We start from the raw sequence: 24,367 nt of genomic DNA on the forward strand, positions 1-24,367 counted from the left end.
GCTATCCTTCATCTCCTGTCAACAGAAACTAAGGACACCAACTATCTGCAGCATGGAATCCGGTGTTCGAGCAACACGACGAGAGCGCGGCCAGTAGCGTCCAATTCTCAAGACGCGGCCGGAATGCCCACACAAAGATGTGAACAGAGCACCCGCTACCCCCACCAGCCTCACCGCCCTCCCCCACAGCCACCCGTTGTCAGGTGGAGGGGGGCCCTCCACTAGTATGAATATCACAGGATCCGCATATTTGTACACTTCGGCAGAATATGATGAGTACGACACTCATCGAAACGCCGCGCTATTTTAACACCGCCATCCGGCAGCAAATCCGAAAACATTTCAACAACAGCATACCCTGGGAGAGCCTATATTCGTAAACTACAGTAATGTCTACCGCCACCATATGGTGTTGCTGCTTCGCATAGGAGGCGCATTGCAGCAGCAATTGTTCTGGCCTACTACTATGCTGGTGGACATCCATAACATGGAAGCAGATATGCATGGGCAACGGCGGACAGTGCGGTTTATGTGGAGGGAAGGACTGACTGCTCCAATCAGCCACAAGACTTTAGTAACCATATGTGGGGAAACAACGCTAAGCCGCAGTCTGTGTTTCGTTGGACGTCAAAGCCCAGAGACGGCAGGGAGTGTGCTGAAAAACGCAAAAGCTCTGGTCGTCGGGGAACTTCAAGCAAACCAAATCGTGCCCAGCGTGTCAATGACCTGGAAAGGGGACACTTGCGAATCACGTTTGACGATCTAGAGGAGGCAACAGGGAAACCACAGGGAACGTTAACGCCATCTCCCATGAGGATCTGATGATTAAGAAGGTCTGTGCACTTTGAGTGTCCCATTTCCGTCACCAATGCTCTTAAACAGAAGCGTTTGAAGATATGCCAAAAGGTGGAGGAAGAGTAGAGCGCAGATCCAGTGGAGTTCTTTGAGCGTCTTGTCACTGTCGATGATTCTTTATTCTTCCACGAGACTCCAGGAAAGAGACGCCATCTCTGTAGTGGAAGCTTACTGAGAGATGTCGTCCCAAGAAGTCACCACTGGAGTAATCGCGCAAAAGTAAATGATGACTCTTCTGGGATCATGAAGGATACTGCTGGTGAACTGGCTGTTTCCCACTACGAACCTCAACAGTAATCGGTACTGCAATTCACTGCACCAACCCCGCTCACATATTCAACAACGGCGCTACGGAAAATAGGGCTATGTCACTCTCCTCCATCACGTCAATGCGTGGTCACATGCCAGTCGCCAGAGCATTAGCACGTGCCTTGAACTATGGTCTATTGTGCTGCCACATCCTCCACATTGATCAGATATTTCTCCTAGCGACTATGTCCTGTTCGACGCAATGAAAGAAATCACGCAGGGTAAGACGTCACTTCATACAGTTAGCCAGCAATGGCACTGGGATACACACGATGAATGGTTTGCTACACAGATGCGGGAACTGGCAGGACGTTGGCAAAAGTAGATGACATTGCCTCGGAATACTTGTAATATAATCAGTGTTCGTTTGATCAGTAAATGGGTGTAAACAACATAAAAAAGTAGTAGTGCCAATCATTTTCGAACAACCGGAGTATTTAAGAGAGGCGGAGTTCTCAAAACTCTTCGTGTGGGTGGGTGTGGGTGGAGGGAGGTCTTCCCGAGAAGAGAATACTAGCAAATGCTTGCTAGAATTGTATCACTTCAAATCTTCCCCACTTTGCAACCCAGATTTCACTCCATTTTGGAGTGTACTTTCAGGTTGCCAGTATGAGCGTATCGTAATTGGCGTGTCTCTATCAGCACTTACCACGACGAGGTCCGAGGTGGCGGAGACTCGCACCAGCACGTCGACGTCCTGGGCGGCTTCGCTGACGGCGAAGTGGTCGCACAGCCGGCGGATGTTGAGCCGGCAGTCCTCCTCCTGTCCCGGCGTCACCGCCAGCGTCCGCACCAGGAAGTCCGCGGGGTTGAACGTCGGCGGACACCGGAAGCCCAGCCTGCGGACACGGAGACACTGTGCCAGCGTGATAGTGGCCTCGTAGATGCCAGTTCTTGCTTTTGCGACGATTACGTGATGGAGAGGAGAAACTATCGAAGCTACTAAACATCTTGTGTTGGAATACTGTGTCTCCTCTGTCAGCAGTCACATAGTAGTCAAACCTGAGATTATCCACATCTTGTTCGACCACAGCCTTGTAAAAATTTACTTCACTGAAGATTTTTGACCTTCAAAAGAGAAGCAGTTGCCAACAGTATGTAAACAGCAGTTTGGTACCCAACTAAAGTCATCCAATGTGGTCAATTGCATATTCAGTGGAGTGAATCCTGGTTCTTAGTTCTTCTTTTGTGAAACCTTGCTTTAATTTCATGATTCTAGGTCAACGGGAAGTAGACTGTAGGCTTTGATGACTTTGCCAGTATCAAAACATGTGACATAAATGGTCGTAGCTTTTGATAGTATTGACTTACGAGTTTGAACGTTTTGCACCGCCGTAAAGATAAGTATATTACGAAATTCCAATTTGATGCGCCTATCCGTTCCTAAGAAAAATGGTTGTTAACAGGCGAAGAGACAGACGGATAAAAAGACAAAAATTATATTTTGAGTGTGATATAATTACAAATAAAGAATGTTCGGATTTTTTTTCTTTACTTGTATTGCGAAATCTTGTTTCTTGCCAAATATCATGATTCTGTATCAACGGGAAGTACCCTATTGATTTCGATGATTGAGCTTGCCGATATCAAAATATGTATTATAAACAGTTGTATCTTTCTCTTATGTTGACACGATTAAATTTTTTATACCACTAAGGGACCGTACACTTCAGTATGTGATATAAATTTCAACTTCATACGTCTACCTGTTCGTGAGAAAAAGGACTCGTAGCAGTCGGAGAGACTGACAGGCAGACAGATGAACAACAAAACGATCGTATAAGGGCTCCATTTCTACCGAATGAGGTACGCAGCCCTAAAGAAAGAAATATTGCTGAAGGCAATACAAGAAAATTAATGAAACGCTCTTCCAATTGCTATTTTTTTTTTTTTACTTTGTTGAATTCACACGACCTTTCCGTCCTTTTCATTATGCCATTATCAAGTGTATCTGAAAATAATAGTGCAGAGAAGCTACATCATATAATCATTTGACGTTGTTTCTCTACAGAATAACAGTCATATACACTTAATGACGGCCTAACCCGGTTGCTTCATTAATTGAACGACAGTTACTGTATCAACAACATCATTATCAACAGTAATAACACAATAAAAATGAATAACATATAAAAAATTCCTTTCAAAGCCTACAATGAAAATTAACCAACCCCAAAAAACAACAAATTACACAAAAAGGGACAGTGAAGACAGCTCACTAGTAAGCATGGGACAGATTCATTAGCAATATATAACATTATATTCACAGACATCAGCAGATAGCGTGGAAAGCTTTGAAAACATTAAAGAAAACAGAGAAGGATACAATTTGTATTAATAATCTTACGAAAGAAGAGAGCTTAATATTATAAAAACCTCCGATATAATGCTAACACTAAAAAGCAGAAAGAAATAGATTTAAAAGGACTAGATGACATAGCATTAAAAGAACTCACGGCAGCTTTGAAAACCATACAAAAATCGATAGCAACAATTTGAGATGGAATGAATAGAGAGTTAATTAAATATAGAGAATTATAATTACATTTTATATGGTTACATCTGTTTAACAAGTGCTGGAAGCAAAGAACTATGCCACAAAATTAGAAGAAAGCAAACGTAATATCGATATATAAGAAGAGAGAAATAAATATGAAACTAAAGAGGGATGAGCTTACGTGACACAGCATATAAACTTTATGCAATAATTTTAAACACAAGACTACAAACAATAACAGAATTCTTTTTTGGTTGAAGAACAGGACGTATTTAGAAACGGACGATTAACGACTGATCCACTTTTTAATTTACAACAGCTTATGCAGTGCAGAGATCGTTTAACAAAAGAATCGCTTATTTCCTTTATGGATTTTTCGGAGGCTTCCGATTATGGAAAATAATGGAGCACTGAAGTAACCCTTTACTGCTTATATCAACTATCAGAAGTCTTTATTGCCAAGTCCAATGTCCATAGTCCTAGATTTATTAACAACGCATCATTGGTGGTAGTACAGTAGACGAACATTTATAACATGAAACGATCCGCCCATTGGGTTTCACTAATGTTCACACCCACCGAAGCAGACTGATGACCGCGTAGTTTGGTCCCTTCTCCACCCAACCAACCAAGGTCAGCGGCTAAAACGTTACATCTGACTCTGGCCAATTCAGGTGACTTCTTTAATCATGTAATGACCCTGGTCGAGCGCTGGGTGTATCTCTACGACCCGCGAGCAAAAGAACAAATCAAGCAGTCGAAGCATGTGGATTCAATAGCGGCGAAAGTGTCGGAGCACCAACATTCATCGGCCAAGGTGATGCTGAATACTTTTTGGGACTGCTATAGTTTGGTGCTAATAGATTATGGTCATAAGTGGCAAATTGTCACAGGAGCAAATCTTCTGATGAAGTTGCTGAAGTCTGTCAAGGCGTAGCGACGCAGGAAACCCACAAAAGAGTGTTTTTTCTCCAAGACTAAGCCTCGGCCATTCTGCATAGGACAGTCACACTGTGACTGCATTTCTTTCAAGTAATTTCATTGTATTCTTATTCAAAATGTTATATCTGTGTTTCAATGTTCTTTGGCTGAATGCATATGGAAATACACTGAGGGAAAAAAGCCACATCACTGGCAAATAATTAATGTAGAGTAATGAAATTTCGGGAATACATTTGTCCATATAAAATAAATAATTGATTAACATTGCAAGATCACAAGTTAATGTAAAAGCGAGGTTGTTGGAAAACATCCCCTTGAATGGCAACATTACAAGTCGAATCACCTGCTTGACGCACAAATTTGCATCCGGGGTGCGTGGGATCGCCTGGAGAGATCTCCTGCTGTCATACGAAACCGCACCCCGGGTTATAACTCCAGGTGTAGGTCCAGTGTGTCTAGCACGCAGACAGGTTGGTTGCAGGCCCTCAACTAGCCTCCTCCTAACCAACACGCGGCAATCACAGGCACCGAGGCAAAATCAGTTTTCATCAGAAAAACCAACAGACCTCAACCCTCTCTCTTGACACCTTTGATGTCGGAAATGGCAGTGGTTTGGTGTCGCTGCAAATGAATGCTACAGGGAGTCTGGCTCGGAGCTGTCCTTGGAGCAGGGTTAACCGATTTGTTATGTGTCACTGTGTTGCCAACTGTTGCTCAAACTGCCACTGCAGATGCAATAAGATGCGCCAAATCCATGAGCCAAACACGATGATATTTTCTCTCGTTAGTGCCACGTGGCCATCCAGAACACGGTCTTCTTGTGACGTTACATTCTCGTGATCACCGCTGCTAGTAATCACGTACAGTGGCTACATTCCAGCAAAGTATTTCTGTTTTATCGCAGAAGGAACATTCAGCTTCTAGTAGCCGTTTTGTACAACCTCGTTCAAACCCAGAGATGTGTTGTCACCTTAAAGGCACTCTTGAGTAACCTCAGTTCACCATGTCAAGTGTATGACGGAATATCCAGATACCTGCCAAAGAATTCCAAGCCAGCGGCGACGGTCCCCATAAAGGCGATGCGGCCACCGTCGGCCAGAAGGATGATGTTGTCGAACATCTCGAAGATCTCCGAGGAGGGCTGATGGATGGAGCAGAGGATGGTCTTGCCGTGGGCCGCCATGTCGCGCATCACCTCCACCAGCGTGTGCGCAGACACCGCATCGAGCCCGGTTGTCGGCTCGTCGCAGAACAGCATCTCCGGGTCTGTCAGCAGCTGGAGAAAAGAAAGCGACGTCAAGACGTGAAGCCCGTAGGTGGCTTTCGTGGTAATGGGAAAGAATGTAAGAATAGCGTAGGAACACTTGCAACAACACCAAGAGTTTTTCACCGGAGTCAGGAGCAATCAATTACTGCTGGAATTTCACCTAGTCCTTCCTCTCACAAACAAGCACTTTTTTTAAAAAATGTTTTCAGATATAATGTACGAGGAATTAGAACATTAGTGTCCATGTTAGCTCCGCCATTAGCATCAGTGTCGCTAGGAATAACAGAGGACACTCGTGACGCTTTACTAACTTTACATTATGTTCGTTGGTTGTTTAATTTGAGGGGAGGGGACCAAACAGTGAGGTCATCGCCCCATCGGTGTAGGGAAGGATGGGGAAGGAAGTCGGCCGTGCCCTCTCAAAGGAACCATCCCAGCATTTGCCTGAAGCGATTTAGGGAATTCATGGAAAACCTAAATCAGTATGGCCGGACGCGGGTTTGAACCGTCGTCCTTCCGAATGCGAGTCCAGCGTGCTAGCCACTGCGCCAACTCCCTCGGTCTCACTTTATGTCCTTTGACTCTCGCCAGAGGTGTGTTCCTCCACACCTAGGACATAATGAACTTGCTATTATGCTATCGTAAGTTACTACAATGGAGAAAATTAATAGATGTTATCTTTTAATTGTTTTTCATTCCAAATATCCGTTTTCTTTCAGCTTAAAATGACGGCATATTATTAAAAAATTGGAAGAAAAGCACATATGTTACATGTTAAGAAAGCTTAGAGAAGAATATGAGCAGTGGGGCATGAAAATTAATTTTCCAAAGACTGGATACTTCGTTTTTGGGTATGTAGGAAGGGATCTTGTTATGGATGACCGATCAATAGTAAAGTGTAGTCGATCATAGATATATTCAAGAACGGTCATTTCGTATAAAGGTTGAAGCACTGAAGAAGTAAAGAACGGAATAGGAAAGGGAAATGTGCTAATTAAGCATTTGCACTCCATTATTTGGAATAAAACCGCGTCAAAAAATTTAGAAAGGAGGTTATACGAAACTATAGTTGAGAATATTTCTCTGTATGGTGCTGTACTGTGGGAAGCCTCCAAGGTCAATGAGAAGAATGGAAATGGAGTTTTGGAGACGAAGTTGCCAGGTAGCAAGGAGAGACAAAATAGGAAATTACATGCTAGGAGAATAAATGAGAGCTACCAACGATATTGTAGAAACAACTGCAAATTAACAGCTAACGTGGTACGGACACCTTACAAGAATGCCAGAGGAAATTGAGGATGTGTCTTACATGATAAGAAAGCTTAAAGAAGACTTAGATCAGTGGGGCATGAGAATTAACTTTACAACTACGGGATATTTGGTTCTCTTGGTATAGGAAGGGATCTTGTTGTAGATGATGGATTATAGCAAGGTCTATTCGATGATATAAATACTTAGAGACCGTCATTTATGATCAAGGTGGAAGCAAAAAAGAAATGAATCACAGAATAGGAAAGGAAAAATTGGCATTTAAGCATCTAAACTCCATTATTTGCAATAAAACTGTGTCAAAAAAATTTGAAAAGGACTGGAGACCCCCACGACAGTAAAAGAGGAAGACCGTGGCCACATTGGAAAGATGAAAGATGGAGTGAGGTGTGAGACGCAGGACAGAGCCGTGCAAGAAGAGGATAGAAGGAGATGGAAACTTGGATGCCAGAGACGCTGCATGGTGTAGAGAACTCGTAGAAAGATGAAAAAAGAGAATTCGAGAATTCTGGCAATCACACTGCACACAGAATACGCACTATAATGAGGATACAAGAATTTTTCGATAGGTATTTCAGTATTTGAAGAATATAATGTTTAATATGTGCCAATGAAATATAATGTATGGGTTGTAGTTTTTTCGTGTGGCGAGACATCCAACTACAGATTTTTTCCTTATTAAAGGGCATTTGACAGGGGATCCCACTGCGCACTTATTTGTTACAGAAATGTTTGGAAATATGTACTGCTATTCAAAATTTTTAATTAACTGCACATCCTGTTATCGGAATTAATTGCATTTTATTTATTTTTTGCCCTGTAATCCTCTAAAATCCCCAATGCGTTCCAGTATACAGGAGAAAAATAAATTGCAGATAGAAACTCGTGTCCGCAACCGCCATCCGTCAAAACAACAGACCATCGCATACATGAGAGACAATGCCAGACCACGCAGGAGCCAGCTCCGTCTTCTCCACTGGCGATCGTGGCAATCAGTAGGGTGCACTGAATAACAAACAATATTGCGAGACGTTCCTCCTATGGTCCATCAGCGCGCTAGTCACGTTTGCTATTGAGGGTGTAGCATATTGGCAGTTGCTGGCGCCTATAATATCGACGCTCTGCGAGCTCGTTGGATGACGTTTCTGGACACAGTTTCCTATACTCGATTATTTTCTCCAGATACCCTCTACAGCTCCTCGATGTTTGTCGCAACATTTCTGGGATACCCTGTATAGTAGTATAGGTTTTATATCTAACGGTTGACTTTGGGTTTTTAAGATGTAAGTGGGGCTCCTTACAACAGTAATCTAATGAGGTGTAATTTTATTTTATGGATGATCTTGTCAAATGTTGAACTTTGATCCGAGTGAGTTTTGTTTTAAGGTGTATTTTTCTGTATGTAATAATTATTCCACTGACTGTGCTTTGTGGATTGGTTAATGTATTCTGTAGAGTTAGCTTCGAGTTGGGACTAGGTTGTAGTTAGTATCCATATCTGGGCAGGTCTTGAAGGAAGTTACAGGGCCAAGTAACTTCGATACGATAAGAATTGTAGCCTTCTGTCTTGGCCAGTGCTAATGTTGTTTGATTTTTAAATGATTTGAGATACTTTCTTATGCAATCTGTAAGTGGCCACTACGAAACTGAGAATTGATGTATCCTGTGGACGCACCTTCCTTCTAGGTAGCCGCTACTGCTGCAGATTGTGTTATTGTATTTATGTAAATCGTTTTTCTCTTTTCCATAACGTATAAGCTTGGTTTCTCAAGGAAATTACTAAGAACGTTTTTGTGTCTAATAAATGTTCTGAGTGGTCAGTATGCACTTCAATAAACCAGTTCACGCTCCACTACACTGTGTGGAGCAACTGTCGAATATCGAAATAACATAACACTGAAGGCTTCTAGAATAAACGTGATTGCACAAGAAACGCAGTAAAATTGTGATTGTGTAAGAGACGGGGTACAAGCCCATGATGAGGAAGAATGGGGACGGAATCGGCCATATGCCTCCCGGCATTTGCCTTTTTTTGTTGTGCAAGCAGTTTCAACATTGTGTTCATCAACTGGGAGAACTTACATAATTTTCCTTGGTGAACGCCACATACCTATCACGTTAAAATATTACTCTAAAGTTGTAGACTAATGGTGTTCTCATGGAAAATTTTATAAACTCTGCAAGATAGTGACCTCAACGTTGAAACTACTTGCAAAACAATACAACCAATAACATTTTTAGCTTTTTGTGTGGTCTGTTACAGCGATACGTCTTTCACGAAATTTTGATTACTGTAGTAGTCTACAACAACGTTTACAAAAACACTCTATAGAACCGATTATAAGAGGCAAGTGATCACATATAAGTAATTATTTCGTTCTGCGTGTGTTAAAATTAATAAAAACAGTTCTTCTAAGCTACATTCAAGCACAAGACATATGGTTATCATAAAGTAACACAGGTTCATCACATAGTTTATTTTAACGTTAAACAACGAATTAAAAACAAAAGGGCAACTAATGATCCAAATAATACCTTATATTTCTTACATACTGTCTCTTAATTCGTAGTGCGTAATGAACATATTACATAAATTCTCTAAACTTTATCAAAGATGTTTCGCATTATACTGTACTATCATAATTTAGTTATCAGTTTCCTTGTTGTAACAGTATAGTTAGTTTCATTAGAAACATTATATTTAAAGAAATTTCATATAATTACGATACCTACAAACTATGCATTGCCTGATCTTTCTCCACATGTGAAAGTTATTTGTATTAGCATTGACGTACTTCAGTTGAAACCTTCATTGGCCTGCTTTTCAAAAAAATGCCTTCTTTTTTTAAAAAAAACAATGGAAAGTTATTTATGGCAAAAACTTTCGTCTTCTGGAATGTTCTTTTGTAAAATGAAATAAATGGTTGAAATGGCTCTGAGCACTATGGGACTTAACTTCTGAGGTCATCAGTCCCCTAGAACTTAGAACTACTTAAACCTAACTAACCTAAGGCCATTACAGACATCCATGCCCGAGGCAGGATTCGAACCTGCGACCGTAGCGGTCGCGCGGTTCCAGACTGTAGCGCCTAGAACCGCTCGGCCACCCCTGCCGGCAAAATTAAATAAGATTTGAATAACACGCACTATATTCTTGTAAGTCTAGTTCTCAGGATTCTAAATATTTTCACTTTAGTTGAAAGTAATGTTCTAATTATAACAGTACTGTAAGCAAAAGAACTTGTTTCTCGAAAATTCCAGCACAAATGCGAGAGTATAGATGTGGGCGTTGTGCGCCCATTCCTAGACAGTGTATTTAGCTTTGACCTGTAAATATACTATGCTGGTCAGTCTGTTACTAAGTTACTTGAAAGATATTACGCCACTCGTCTGAAGGTGTTTGTCATTTGTCTGTCTTGTCTGTAGACGCTGTGTCGTGAAGAGCTGATTTGTTGCTAAATGACGAAAAACGTCAATCATCACATAACGAAATCTGCCTTAGTCAATTAACGGGAAACAACAGCGAAAGATAAGTAAAATATTCTGTTGGTAATTATTTCTTCTCACAAGGGGAGGCCGCCAATTGTGAAATTCAGATTCGATTCATAGTACGCATAATAAAAGCTCATGGACAGAGGTGTAATGTGGCAAAGCACCAAGATGCACTTCTCAGCCGTTGTCGAGAAAATCGACAGTTAAAAGAAACCGTTGCGGTGAAATACTCTCTACGAGGAATAACTTCTCAACAGCTAAACTATTAATGAATTGCTTATGCATGTTGGTGAAGGCGGATCGCTCTCCAATTGTACCGCCTCCATTTTTCCGTTTTTTTTTAACAGGGTGTACCAAAGCTCTCCCGTCCGCACTGATTTTCGACGATGTTATAAGTTGCGCTAGGGATCGCATCTACCTTCTTTCGAAGTTAGCAGGAAACTACGACGTTATGCGGCGGCTCGTTTCGGCCCATTCAACATCTGTCCTTCAAGTGTAACGAGCGAGTAACTGAGTTTATATTTCATACCTGCCGCAGCAAATTTGTGTTCGTGGGGTCCCTATTCTACGCTATACATATTCGTTTCTACGTCTTCCGTTAACTATACGTGGTTAACATTATGAAGACAATAACATTTGTGAAATACAACTTTGTTTGCGGAAAACATAATGATGTTCGAAGTCGCCAGTTTTTCCACGACAAACGACTTTCAACAACTTATTATATGCATAATTGTTGCAACTGATTGCAGGCAATTATATATATATATATATATATATATATATATATATATATATATTCCTGGAAATTGAAATAAGAACACCGTGAATTCATTGTCCCAGGAAGGGGAAACTTTATTGACACATTCCTGGGGTCAGATACATCACATGATCACACTGACAGAACCACAGGCACATAGACACAGGCAACAGAGCATGCACAATGTCGGCACTAGTACAGTGTATATCCACCTTTCGCAGCAATGCAGGCTGCTATTCACCCATGGAGACGATCGTAGAGATGCTGGATGTAGTCCTGTGGAACGGCTTGCCATGCCATTTCCACCTGGCGCCTCAGTTGGACCAGCGTTCGTGCTAGACGGGCAAACCGCGTGAGACGACGCTTCATCCAGTCCCAAACATGCTCAATGGGGGACAGATCCGGAGATCTTGCTGGACAGGGTAGTTGACTTACACCTTCTAGAGCACGTTGGGTGGCACGGGATACATGCGGACGTGCATTGTCCTGTTGGAACAGCAAGTTCCCTTGCCGGTCTAGGAATGGTAGAACGATGGGTTCGATGACGGTTTGGATGTACCGTGCACTATTCAGTGTCCCCTCGACGATCACCAGTGGTGTACGGCCAGTGTAGGAGATCGCTCCCCACACCATGATGCCGGGTGTTGGCCCTGTGTGCCTCGGTCGTATGCAGGCCTGATTGTGGCGCTCACCTGCACGGCGCCAAACACGCATACGACCATCATTGGTACCAAGGCAGAAGCGACTCTCATCGCTGAAGACGACACGTCTCCATTCGTCCCTCCATTCACGCCTGTCGCGACACCACTTGAGGCGGGCTGCACGATGTTGGGGCGTGAGCGGAAGACGGCCTAATGGTGTGCGGGACCGTAGCCCAGCTTCATGGAGACGGTTGCGAATGGTCCTCGCCGATACCCCAGGAGCAACAGTGTCCTTAATTTGCTGGGAAGTGGCGGTGCGGTCCCCTACGGCACTGCGTAGGATCCTACGGTCTTGGCGTGCATCCGTGCGTCGCTGCGGTCCGGTCCCAGGTCGACGGGCACGTGCACCTTCCGCCGACCACTGGCGACAACATCGATGTACTGTGGAGACCTCACGCCCCACGTGTTGAGCAATTCGGCGGTACGTCCACCCGGCCTCCCGCATGCCCACTATACGCCCTCGCTCAAAGTCCGTCCACTGCACATACGGTTCACGTCCACGCTGTCGCGGCATGCTACCAGTGTTAAAGACTGCGATGGAGCTCCGTATGCCATGGCAAACTGGCTGACACTGACGGCGGCGGTGCACAAATGCTGCGCAGCTAGCGCCATTCGACGGCCAACACCGAGGTTCCTGGTGTGTCCGCTGTGCCGTGCGTGTGATCATTGCTTGTACAGCCCTCTCGCAGTGTCCGGAGGTGGGTCTGACACACCGGTGTCAATGTGTTCTTTTTTCCATTTCCAGGAGTGTATATATATATATTTGAATTACAAAAAACAAATACTAAAAGAAAAAAAAAGTTGCATTCCGCGAGAATCGATACGGCGACCATCATATTACGAACCCGGGCGCTTACCACTGCGCCACGACGCTGTAGAAAATTATTAGTCGTAGAGAGTATTTCGGCAACGGCCTTGCCACAGTGGATACACCGGTTCCCGTGAGATCACCGAAGTTAAGCGCTGTCGGGCGTGGCCGGCGCTTGGATGGGTCACCATCCCGCCGCCCCGTGCTGTTGCCATTTTTCGGGGTGCACTCAGCCTCGTGATGCCAATTGAGGAGCTACTCGACCGAATAGTAGCGGCTCCGGTCAATGAAAACCGTCATAACGACCGGGAGAGCGGTGTGCTGACCCCATGCCCCTCCTATCCGCATCCTCACCTGAGGATGATACGGTGGTCGGATGGTCCCGATGGGTCGCTTGCGGCCTGCAGACGGTGTTAGTTAGTTAGTTAGTTAGAGAGTATTTCACCGCAACGGTTTCTTTTAACTGTCGATTTTCTCGACAACGGCTGACAAGTGCATCTTGGTGCTTTGCCACATTACACCTCTGGCCATGAGCTTTTATTATGCGCAGTATGAATCGAATCTGAATTTCACAATTGGCGGTCTCCCCTTGTCAGTGATAATTTAGCAGTGTAAAAATAGTGAGTAATTATACTTAAAAAGCACTTACTTTTTCTCATGATTATCTTTGCTGATTATTGATTGGCATGGAATATTACGCAATATAGGATACCCCACTAATGGAGAAGGAAAATTATGAAGCAAGTAGGTAATATGTCCCCTCAGTAACGCATGCAAGTGACGCTAATCCCAGAAGTATCCAACTCGAGTCACAGCGATGTAGAAATATTTGTCACTGAAATTTCTCCAAGTACAGATGGAACGTGCAGCTTATGATCACAAAACTGTTCTGCTATCTCATGTATCAGATTCCAAACTTCGCCGGAGCCGGCCGCAGTGGCCGAACGGTTCTAGGCGCTTCAATCTGGAACCGCGCGATCGCTACGGTCGCAGGTTTGAATCCTGCCTCGGGCATGGATGTGTGTGATGTCCTTAGGTTAGTTAGGTTTAAGTAGTTCTAAGTTCTAGGGGACTGATGACCTCAGATGTTAAGTCCCATAGTGCTCAGAGCCACTTCGCCGGAGTGTCTCAAGAAAGGAACTAATGTGACTCTGTTGTGTTGATCTGCCCGTCACCTAGCAACGGTGTAATCGGTGACACATTTGGTATTATTCGAGAGGAATAAGCTTTGTGTCGGCACGAGCTTTCTACTTCCAACTGCTCTAGTAAACAACGCAGGAATCATGGCGCCGCAAAACCTGGTTAACTTCTTATGACACCACGGTAACCAGTTTCGCCGAAAGTGGAGGCGAGTTTGACCTACACGACAAACAACATGCATTTCGGATATATCACCCATGCGAAACCCAAATGGCGCCTTTATTACATTGTGAAAGCAATCATGTGGATTCAGTATTTTATGATTTAGTTCTTATTAATGAGAGTATGGTCTTAACGGATACGGATCGACGTTTGTAACTGGAGTGAAATTTTTTTAGCAGCGATCATTCAGTAGGTTACATTACACGAACAGTCATCGGCATACGTACAAGTAACTTCAGGGGTAACTAAGGTAGGCCGGCCGAAGTGGCCGTGCGGTTAAAGGCGCTGCAGTCTGGAACCGCAAGACCGCTACGGTCGCAGGTTCGAATCCTGCCTCGGGCATGGATGTTTGTGATGTCCTTAGGTTAGTTAGGTTTAACTAGTTCTAAGTTCTAGGGGACTAATGACCTCAGCAGTTGAGTCCCATAGTGCTCAGAGCCATTTGAACCATTTGAACTAAGGTAGGTTTATAGGGATACTTTCTGTTCATGTTCTACGTTAATTTCCTGGTGGATATTATTAATAGTAATCTCGGACTTTCTGTAGACGTCAGAGTTGTCTATAATGAAGTACTGTCTAAGAAAATCAGCAGAAATATTAGGGCAATTCACAGTAAGATTGACGAAACGTGGACAAAGTACCTCATGACTACGGTTTGAATGAGTCACGACGGTAGTCAGTCAGCTTATAGAGTTATCTGCTTCTAACAGTTTGTGGAAATATGAATCAGGATGTTCACATAGGCTATTTTGTGGATAAAACAGGTGGCAGACTTCGCTTCATTTATAGAATATTGGCAAAATGCAGTCAGTGTAGAAAGGAGACCGATAACGAACCGCTTTTGCGTTCTCTCGTAGAAAACTGATGAAGCATGTAGGACCCAATCCAATTAAAGCTAACAGGGATATTATAAATAAAACATGGCAACACGAATGGTCACCTATTTGTGTGACTTAGAGGAGAGTGTCTCGGAAAAGGTGAATACTTCGAAATGGCAGGTGCCAGAAGATAGACGTGCACCACACCGAAACACCCTACTTACAAATATTCAGGAATCAGGATTAAGAAAAGATTCTAGAAACATACTTCAACATCAGGCAGATGCGGTGCAAACAATATTAATCTAATTACAGTGAATGCGAGTGTAATTAAGGAGTAGAAATCCTAACACCTGATACAACGCGAAGCTTCCTGTGCCACACACATGGCAATGGTTTGTAATGTATGGATATACACGGTCCAGTCAGATTAATGTTTCCATCGCCCATGTTGGAGGTCAACATAGAATAACCGCTCACAGATGGCAGGTGGCAGCACTAGCAGTGGAGGGAATATATAAAGCATGTCGGGGAACGTGGAAAACAATGCAGTCGGTGTCGTAATGCGAAAACGGTGCGATTTATCTGACTTCCAAAGGGGGTTATCATTGGCTTCCTGCCCAGTGGTGGAACCATTTTCTAACAGGCCAAGTTTGTAGATCGTTAGCGTGGCATCGTGGTTAAAGTATAACAAGCTTGTAAAAATAGCGCTATCTAAAACAGGCACCGAGAAAACTGTGGTGCACCACGGGCTGTAGACGAGAACGAAGGGTCCTTAAATGTGTGCCCGCAAATAGACATGCAACTGATGGGCAACTGACAGCCCAGATAAACCAAGTGGCTACCAAAAGTGTCTTCTCAATGACCGTTCAGCGACGTTGCAGCATCTGGGCCTTCGCAACAGGCGCCTGGAGCCACGATGACTACTTTTCATCGGCAACGAAGCTAGTACCGTAACTAGATGCCTCTGAGTGGTGACAGGTGACCTTTTGAGATGAATCACGCTTTGCGATCCATCGGACAGATGGCCGTAGGGGTCTACTGCGTGAAACGTCTCAAATGAAAGAGGATCCATCCCGTAGGAGCGAGCGTTATGCTGTGGGGAACGTTTTCTTGCCATTCCCTGGGTCATCTCGACGTTCTGGAAGGCACAGTTGATCAACGCAAGTATGTATGTATCCTTGGGAAGCACGTCCACCCCTGCAAGCAGTTTTTTTCAGGTAGGGTGGTATTTACCAGCAGGACACTGCAACATCTCACACAGGTGGCAGAGTATGTGCAAGGTTCGAAGAGTACCGGGCTGAATTCACAGGTGAAAAGGTGATTATTCACTCTAATCTCCACTTCTTTGATAGATGGTGACGGTAATGGTACTGGAGGCTGTATAAAGCTAGATGTAGGCAATTGGAAAAGATGAAACTATTTCCAGTTATGCGTGTGACGATTCCTCGGTGACCCCTAAACATCAGCATAAAAATGATTCAAATCGCTCTGAACACTATGGGACTTAACATGTGACGTCATCAGCCCCTATAACTTAGAACTACTTAAACCTAACTAACCTAAGAACATCACACACATCCATGCCCGGGGAAGGATTCTAACCTGCGACCGTAGCAGTCGCGCGGTTCCAGACTGAAGCGCCTATAACCGCTCGGCCACCGCGGCCGGCAAACATCAGCATAATTCGACAGTTTTTATAAAGATGTGGTGTGATGCAAGCTATGGATTTACAGTTTTTGGTGGTTGATGATAACGTCGTAAACGCGAATAGGTATCTATGAGATTGTCAGCAACATCACTTAGCAAGCCAGGCTCGAGGAATGGCGTTTTCGTTAGCGCAGGGAAGTCGTAAATCGTACTGGTGCTGAGAACGTAACACGGCACACAACGTGTGTTTTTATGACGTTGGCTGGAGGGCTCTAATTGGGCGGCGCCGCCGGCTGCGGTCGGAGTGAGCGTTAAGCCCACCGCAGCTGGCCGAACGACAAGTCACCCAGGCGGCTGCTGGCTGCAATGCCGCAGTTCGGAGCCAATTTACTTCTTTTCGTTCCTGATTAACGTCTTCTAGGCGAGGTGTAGCATGTTGCCGACGCTAATGCGTGGCACCTGCATCGGCAGCTTCTTTGTCCGTAAATGACATATTAAAGTAGAAAATACAACCAGGAAGACAGGATCACCAGCGTCTCTCTAACGGCAAACACCGTGACAGCGGCATGCAACAAACCTCAGACGTCACGAAAATTAAGAAGAGCTCGTAGCTCTTAACGTATGCATTTTAGAATACATGTTTTCTGTACTTTTTGCTTTGAATGATCGTTCCTGTCATATCCTCCCTGAATATTGAACATTCCTTCTAGGACACCCTGTGTAGGGAAAGACTACGCTGTGCATTCGTCATTCAGAATTCACATCTGAATGTTGGTTGTGTGACGGAAGGTCGTGCTTTACCTCCAGTAATAAGGCCGGTATTACACTATCAAATTTCTTTGTCAAATATCTTTGTCAAAGATAGGGAACTTTGTCAAATGTCGTCCAATATTTGATCAAATCTAGGGCCTCGCTGTAGATTTGATCAATGAAGTCGCTTGCCTTCTGTTCACTGCAATGTGACATGATACCACACGGAGCACTAGCATCGCTGCAGCATTCTGTCTTCAGTTGTTGTTGTTAGCTTCAGTCCTGAGACTGGTTTGATGCAGCTCTCCATGCTACTCTGTCCTGTGCAAGCTTTTTCATCTCCCAGTACTTACTGCAACCTACATCCTTCTGAAGCTGCTTAGTGTATTCATCTCTTGGTCTCCCTCTACGATTTTTACCATCCACGCTGCCCTCCAATGCTAAATTTGTGATCCCTTGATGCCTCAGAACATGTCCCACCAACCGGTCCCTTCTTCTAGTCAAGTTGTGCCACAAACTCCTCTTCTCCCCAATTCTATTCAATACCTCCTCATTAGTTATGTGATCTACCCATCTAATCTTCAGCATTCTTCTGTAGCACCACATTTCGAAAGCTTCTATTCTCTTCTTGTCCAAACTATTTATCGTCCATCTTTCACTTCCATACATGGCTACACTCCATACAAATACTTTCAGAAACGACTTCCTGACACATATATCTATACTCGATGTTAACAAATTTCTCTTCTTCAGAAACGCTTTCCTTGCCATTGCCAGTCTACATTTTATATCCTCTCTACTTCGACCATCATCAGTTATTTTGCTCCCCAAATAGCCAAACTCCTTTACTAATTTAAGTGTCTCATTTCCTAATCTAATTCCCTCAGCATCACCCGACTTAATTCGACTACTTCCATTATCCTCGTTTTGCTTTTGTTGACGTTCATCTTGTATCCTCCTTTCAACATTCTGTCCATTCCATTCAACTGCTGTTCCAAGTCCTTTGCTGTCTCTGACAGAATTACAATGTCATCGGCAAACCTCAAAGTTTTTATTTCTTCTCCATGGATTTTAATACCTACTCCGAATTTTTCTTTTGTTTCCTTTACTGCTTGCTCAATATACAGATAGAATAACATCGGGGAGAGGCTACAACCCTTCCCAACCACTGCTTCCCTTTCATGCCCCTCGACTCTTATAACTGCCATCTGGTTCCTGTACAAATTGTAAATAGCCTTCCGCTCCCTGTATTTTACCCCTGCCACATTCAGAATTTGAAAGAGAGTATTCCAGTCAACATTGTCAAAAGCTTTCTCTACGTCTACAAATGCTAGAAATGGAGGTCTGCCTTTCCTTAATCTGTTTTCTAAGGTAAGTCGTAGGGTCGGTATTGCCTCACGTGTTCCAACATTTCTACGGAATCCAAACTGATCTTCGCCGAGGTCGTCTTCTACCAGTTTTTCCATTCGTCTGTAAAGAATTCGCGTTAGTATTTTGCAGCTGTGACTTATTAAACGGATAGTTCGGTATGTTTCACATCTGTCAACACCTGCTTTCTTTGGGATTGGAATTATTATATTCTTCTTGAAGTCTGAGGGTATTTCGCCTGTCTCATACGTCTTGCTCACCAGATGGTAGAGTTTTGTCAGGACTGGCTCTCCCAAGGCCGTCAGTAGTTCTAATGGAATGTTGTCTACTCCCGGGGCCTTGTTTCGACTCAGGTCTTTCAGTTCTCTGTCAAACTCTTCACGCAGTATCGTATCTCCCATTTCATCTTCATCTACATCCTCTTCCATTTCCATAATATTGTCCTCAAGTACATCGCCTTTGTATAGACCCTCTATATACTCCTTCCACCTTTCTGCTTTCCCTTCTTTGCTTAGAACTGGGTTTCCATCTGAGCTCTTGATATTCCTACAAGTGGCTCTTTTTTCCAAAGGTCTCTTTAATTTTCCTGTAAGCAGTATCTATCTTACCCCTTGTGAGATAAGCCTCTACATCCTTACATTTGTCATCTAGCCATCCCTGCTTAGCCATTTTGCACTTCCTGTCGATCTAATTTTTGAGGCGTATGTATTTCGTTTTGCCTGCTTCATTTACTGCGTTTTTTTATATTTTCTCCTTTCATCAATTAAATTCAATATTTCTTCTGTTACCCAAGCATTTCTACGAGACCTTGTCCTTTTACCTACTTGATCCTCTGCTGCCTTCACTACTTCATCCCTCAGAGCTACCCATTCTTCTTCTTTTACTGTATTTCTTTCCCCCATTCCTGTCAATTGTTCCCTTATGCTCTCCCTGAAACTCTGTACAACCTCTGGTTCTTTCAGTTTATCCAGGTCCCATCTCCTTAAATTCCCACCTTTTTGCAGTTTCTTCAGTTTTAATCTACAGTTCATAACCAATAGATTGTGGTCAGAGTCTACATCTGCCTCTGGAAATGTCTTACAATTTAAAACCTGGTTCCTAAATCTCTGTCTTACCATTATATAATCTATCTGATACCTTCTCGTATCTCCAGGATTCTTCCATGTATACAAGCTTCTTTTATGATACTTGAACCAAGTGTTTGTTATGATTAAATTATGCTCTGTGCAAAATTCTACCAGACGGCTTCCTCTTTCATTTCTCTTCCCCAATCCATACTCACCCACTATGTTTCCTTCTTTCCCTTTTCCTACTATCGAATTCCAGTCACCCATGACTATTAAATTTTCGTCTCCCTTCACTACCTGAATAATTTCTTTTATCTCATCATACATTTCATCAATTTCTTCATCATCTGCAGAGCTAGTTGGCATATAAACTTGTACTACTGTAGTAGGCATGGGCTTCGTGTCTATCTTGGCCACAATAATGCGTTCACTATGCTGTTGGTAGTAGCTTACCCGCACTCCTATTTTTTTATTCATTATTAAACCTATTTGATTTTGTACTTATAACCCTGTATTCACCTGACCAAAAGTCTTGTTCCTCCTGCCACCGAACTTCACTAATTCCCACTATATCTAATTTCAACCTATCCATTTCTCTTTTTAAATTTTCTAACGTACCTGCCCGATTAAGGAATCTGACATTCCACGCTCCGATCCGTAGAACGCCAGTTTTCTTTCTCCTGATAACGACGTACTCTTGAGTAGTCCCCGCCCGGAGATCCGAATAGGGGACTATTTTACCTCCAGAATATTTTACCCACGAGGACGCCACCATCATTTAACCATACAGTAAAGCTGCATGCCCTCGGGAAAAATTACGGCCGTACTTTCCCCTTGCTTTCAGCCGTTCGCAGTACCAGCACAGCAAGGCCGTTTTGCTTAGTGTTGCAAGGCCAGATCAGTCAATCATCCAGACTGTTGCCCCTGCAACTACTGAAAAGGCTGCTGCCCCTCTTCAGGAACCACACTTTGTCTGGCCTCTCAACAGATACCCCTCGGTTGTGGTTGCACTTACGGTACGGCCATGTGTATCGCTGAGGCACGCAAGCCTCCCCACCAACGGCAAGGTCCATGGTTCATGGGGGTAGGCTGTCGTCAGTAGTTTTTTTTATAAACATTGCCGGTAAATACAATTGGTGTGTGCCGACAACTACAAAATTAAAAACCGAGCGAGGTGGCGCAGTGGTTAGGCAATGGACTCGCATTCGGGAGGACGACGGTTCAATCCCGCGTCCGGCCATCCTGATTCAGGTTTTCTGTGATTTCCCTAAATCACTCCAGGCAAATGCCGGGATGGTTCCTCTGAAAGGGCACGGCCGACTTCCTTCCCCATCCTTCCCTAATCCGATGAGACCGATGACCACGCTGTCTGGTCTGCTTCCCCAAACCAACCACCCCCCCCCCCCAACCAACAAAATTAAAAGAGATGTATGAAGCTGATGAGGTGCTTTACAACGTGAGGTACGCTGAATACAAAAATAGATTAAGAAGATTGGGGACCGGACCTGACCTGACCTAACCTAACCTAACCTAACCCTCTCCTGTAGCAAGGAATCGGAGTGTTACAGTGAGCCTGTCTTCTGCAGATGTAGCAATTCTTAAGTGAATATTGTGCTTTGTGATACGTGGGTACACTTCATTGAGCACATACAGAAATGTGTGCTCATCGATTCTTAAGTAATTGATGAACGACTTAACGTCCTCCACTCTAAGCACACGTAACAAGTTTTGTTGACGCTTTTATCGTGTCGTCGTAAAACCCACGGCCTCACCCAGATATGTTTCCTTTTTTCCCCCGCTTCTCTTCCGCATGTGCACACAGTGTAACTGTGGTACATGCAACTGCTGCGGTTAATAACCAGTTGTTGTTGTCAGCCATCTTGATATTTGACGAAAAATATGATAACATTGCTATACCCCTTCTAGCGCTACGTCAAAGATCTTTGTCAAATATATGTGACGGAATATTTGATCACATCTTTGATCAAATCCTTGAGAAAGAAATTTGATTGTGTAATAAGGGGAACGATGACCAACATTACGATTTACTTTTTCGTGGAGTTCCTGATCCCTTTGTTCACCATCACACGACTGTCACGGAAATCTAGAATTGATGGTTTCAAGTGTCATTGCCATGCAGGATTTCAACGCACCGATGCAAGTGGACCAACTCGCATCAAAACCTGGGCATAACAGAGAAATTTACATAAGATCCCACTAAACTAGGTCGCTGATTAGGAGTTTCATGTCAGAATTACAAAATCCAAAATGTCAAATCCAATTTGGCTGACCCAGAATTTAGGATATAAAGTATTCTGAGGTCGCTGATAACAAACTGAAGTCGAAATGGTCGTTTTGAAATGTTTTGTTTGATATTTTACATTTTTCAGACGAAATCGTAGCCATGTTCGTCGCTTGCGTCATTCATGCTTTCACAAGGATCGCTGTCGGGTTGTCCACTGGGAGATGGATAGAAAAACAGAGCCGCGCGGGGTGGCTGCGCGATTTGAGGCGCCATGTGACGGATTCCGTGGTCCCTACCGTCGGAGGTCCGAGTACTCCATCGGGCATGGATGTGTGTGTTGTTCTCAGCATAAGTTAGTTTAAGTCCGTTTAACTAGTGTGTAACTCTAAGGACCTGTAACCTCAGCAGTTTGTTCCCTTAGGAATTCACACACATTTTAAGAAAAACAGATCTTGTCTCTCAGATTCCATCTATTTACTTTCTTCAACTGATTATTCCTAGAATCTCGGGATGAGTGACTCCGAAGAAGGAAAGGAATGGAATAAGTTATGCATCGTTTTCTCATGAGAATTTTTTCATGTAAGATCTTCTTGGTAACACGGGATATCGTTACTCAGAGCTTCCTACGTACACTCCTGGAAATTGAAATAAGAACACCGTGAATTCATTGTCCCAGGAAGGGGAAACTTTATTGACACATTCCTGGGGTCAGATACATCACATGATCACACTGACAGAACCACAGGCACATAGACACAGGCAACAGAGCATGCACAATGTCGGCACTAGTACAGTGTATATCCACCTTTCGCAGCAATGCAGGCTGCTATTCTCCCATGGAGACGATCGTAGAGATGCTGGATGTAGTCCTGTGGAACGGCTTGCCATGCTATTTCCACCTGGCGCCACAGTTGGACCAGCGTTCGTGCTGGACGGGCAGACCGCGTGAGACGACGCTTCATCCAGTCCCAAACATGCTCAATGGGGGACAGATCCGGAGATCTTGCTGGCCAGGGTAGTTGACTTACACTTTCTAGAGCACGTTGGGTGGCACGGGATACATGCGGACGTGCATTGTCCTGTTGGAACAGCAAGTTCCCTTGCTGGTCTAGGAATGGTAGAACGATGGGTTCGATGACGGTTTGGATGTACCGTGCACTATTCAGTGTCCCCTCGACGATCACCAGTGGTGTACGGCCAGTGTAGGAGATCGCTCCCCACACCATGATGCCGGGTGTTGGCCCTGTGTGCCTCGGTCGTATGCAGTCCTGATTGTGGCGCTCACCTGCACGGCGCCAAACACGCATACGACCATCATTGGCACCAAGGCAGAAGCGACTCTCATCGCTGAAGACGACACGTCTACATTCGTCCCTCCATTCACGCCTGTCGCGACACCACTTGAGGCGGGCTGCACGATGTTGGGGCGTGAGTGGAAGACGGCCTAACGGTGTGCGGGACCGTAGCCCAGCTTCATGGAGACGGTTGCGAATGGTCCTCACCGATACCCCAGGAGCAACAGTGTCCCTAATTTGCTGGGAAGTGGCGGTGCGGTCCCCTACGGCACTGCGTAGGATCCTACGGTCTTGGCGTGCATCCGTGCGTCGCTGCGGTCCGGTCCCAGGTCGACGGGCACGTGCACCTTCCGCCGACCACTGGCGACAACATCGATGTACTGTGGAGACCTCACGCCCCACGTGTTGAGCAATTCGGCGGTACGTCCACCCGGCCTCCCGCATGCCCACTATACGGCCTCGCTCAAAGTCCGTCCACTGCACATACGGTTCACGTCCACGCTGTCGCGGCATGCTACCAGTGTTAAAGACTGCGATGCAGCTCCGTATGCCACGGCAAACTGGCTGACACTGACGGCGGCGGTGCACAAATGCTGCGCAGCTAGCGCCATTCGACGGCCAACACCGAGGTTCCTGGTGTGTCCGCTGTGCCGTGCGTGTGATCATTGCTTGTACAGCCCTCTCGCAGTGTCCGGAGCAAGTATGGTGGGTCTGACACACCGGTGTCAATGTGTTCTTTTTTCCATTTCCAGGAGTGTATTTTCCGATAGCCGACCAGCCTGCAACAGAGCAGCTTCGATTATGAAATATCCGTGCATCAAAATTATGTGGTTCGATGTCAGCATTTCGCATTATTGCAGAATATTATGAGACCGGTGAAGTTGGCACCCTATATTCGAGAAACATGTATTT

At 44.4% G+C, this 24,367-nt stretch overlaps 1 protein-coding gene across 2 annotated transcripts in view; it reads right to left on the bottom strand.

Annotated features, from left to right (window-relative positions):
• The window catches only part of LOC126251619 (protein scarlet-like), a 414,928-nt gene that overhangs the window by 116,724 nt on the left and 273,837 nt on the right, over positions 1-24,367 (bottom strand). For both annotated transcript variants that reach the window (XM_049952160.1, XM_049952161.1), the window contains exons 6-7: positions 5,638-5,879; positions 1,814-2,003 (exon numbers count right to left, since the gene is read on the bottom strand). In XM_049952160.1, coding sequence (XP_049808117.1) covers positions 1,814-2,003; positions 5,638-5,879 — 432 coding nt within the window. The remainder of the gene's footprint in view (positions 1-1,813; positions 2,004-5,637; positions 5,880-24,367) is intronic.

This window comes from Schistocerca nitens, chromosome 4, assembly GCF_023898315.1.
Source record: "Schistocerca nitens isolate TAMUIC-IGC-003100 chromosome 4, iqSchNite1.1, whole genome shotgun sequence".
Lineage (NCBI taxonomy): Eukaryota > Metazoa > Arthropoda > Insecta > Orthoptera > Acrididae > Schistocerca > Schistocerca nitens.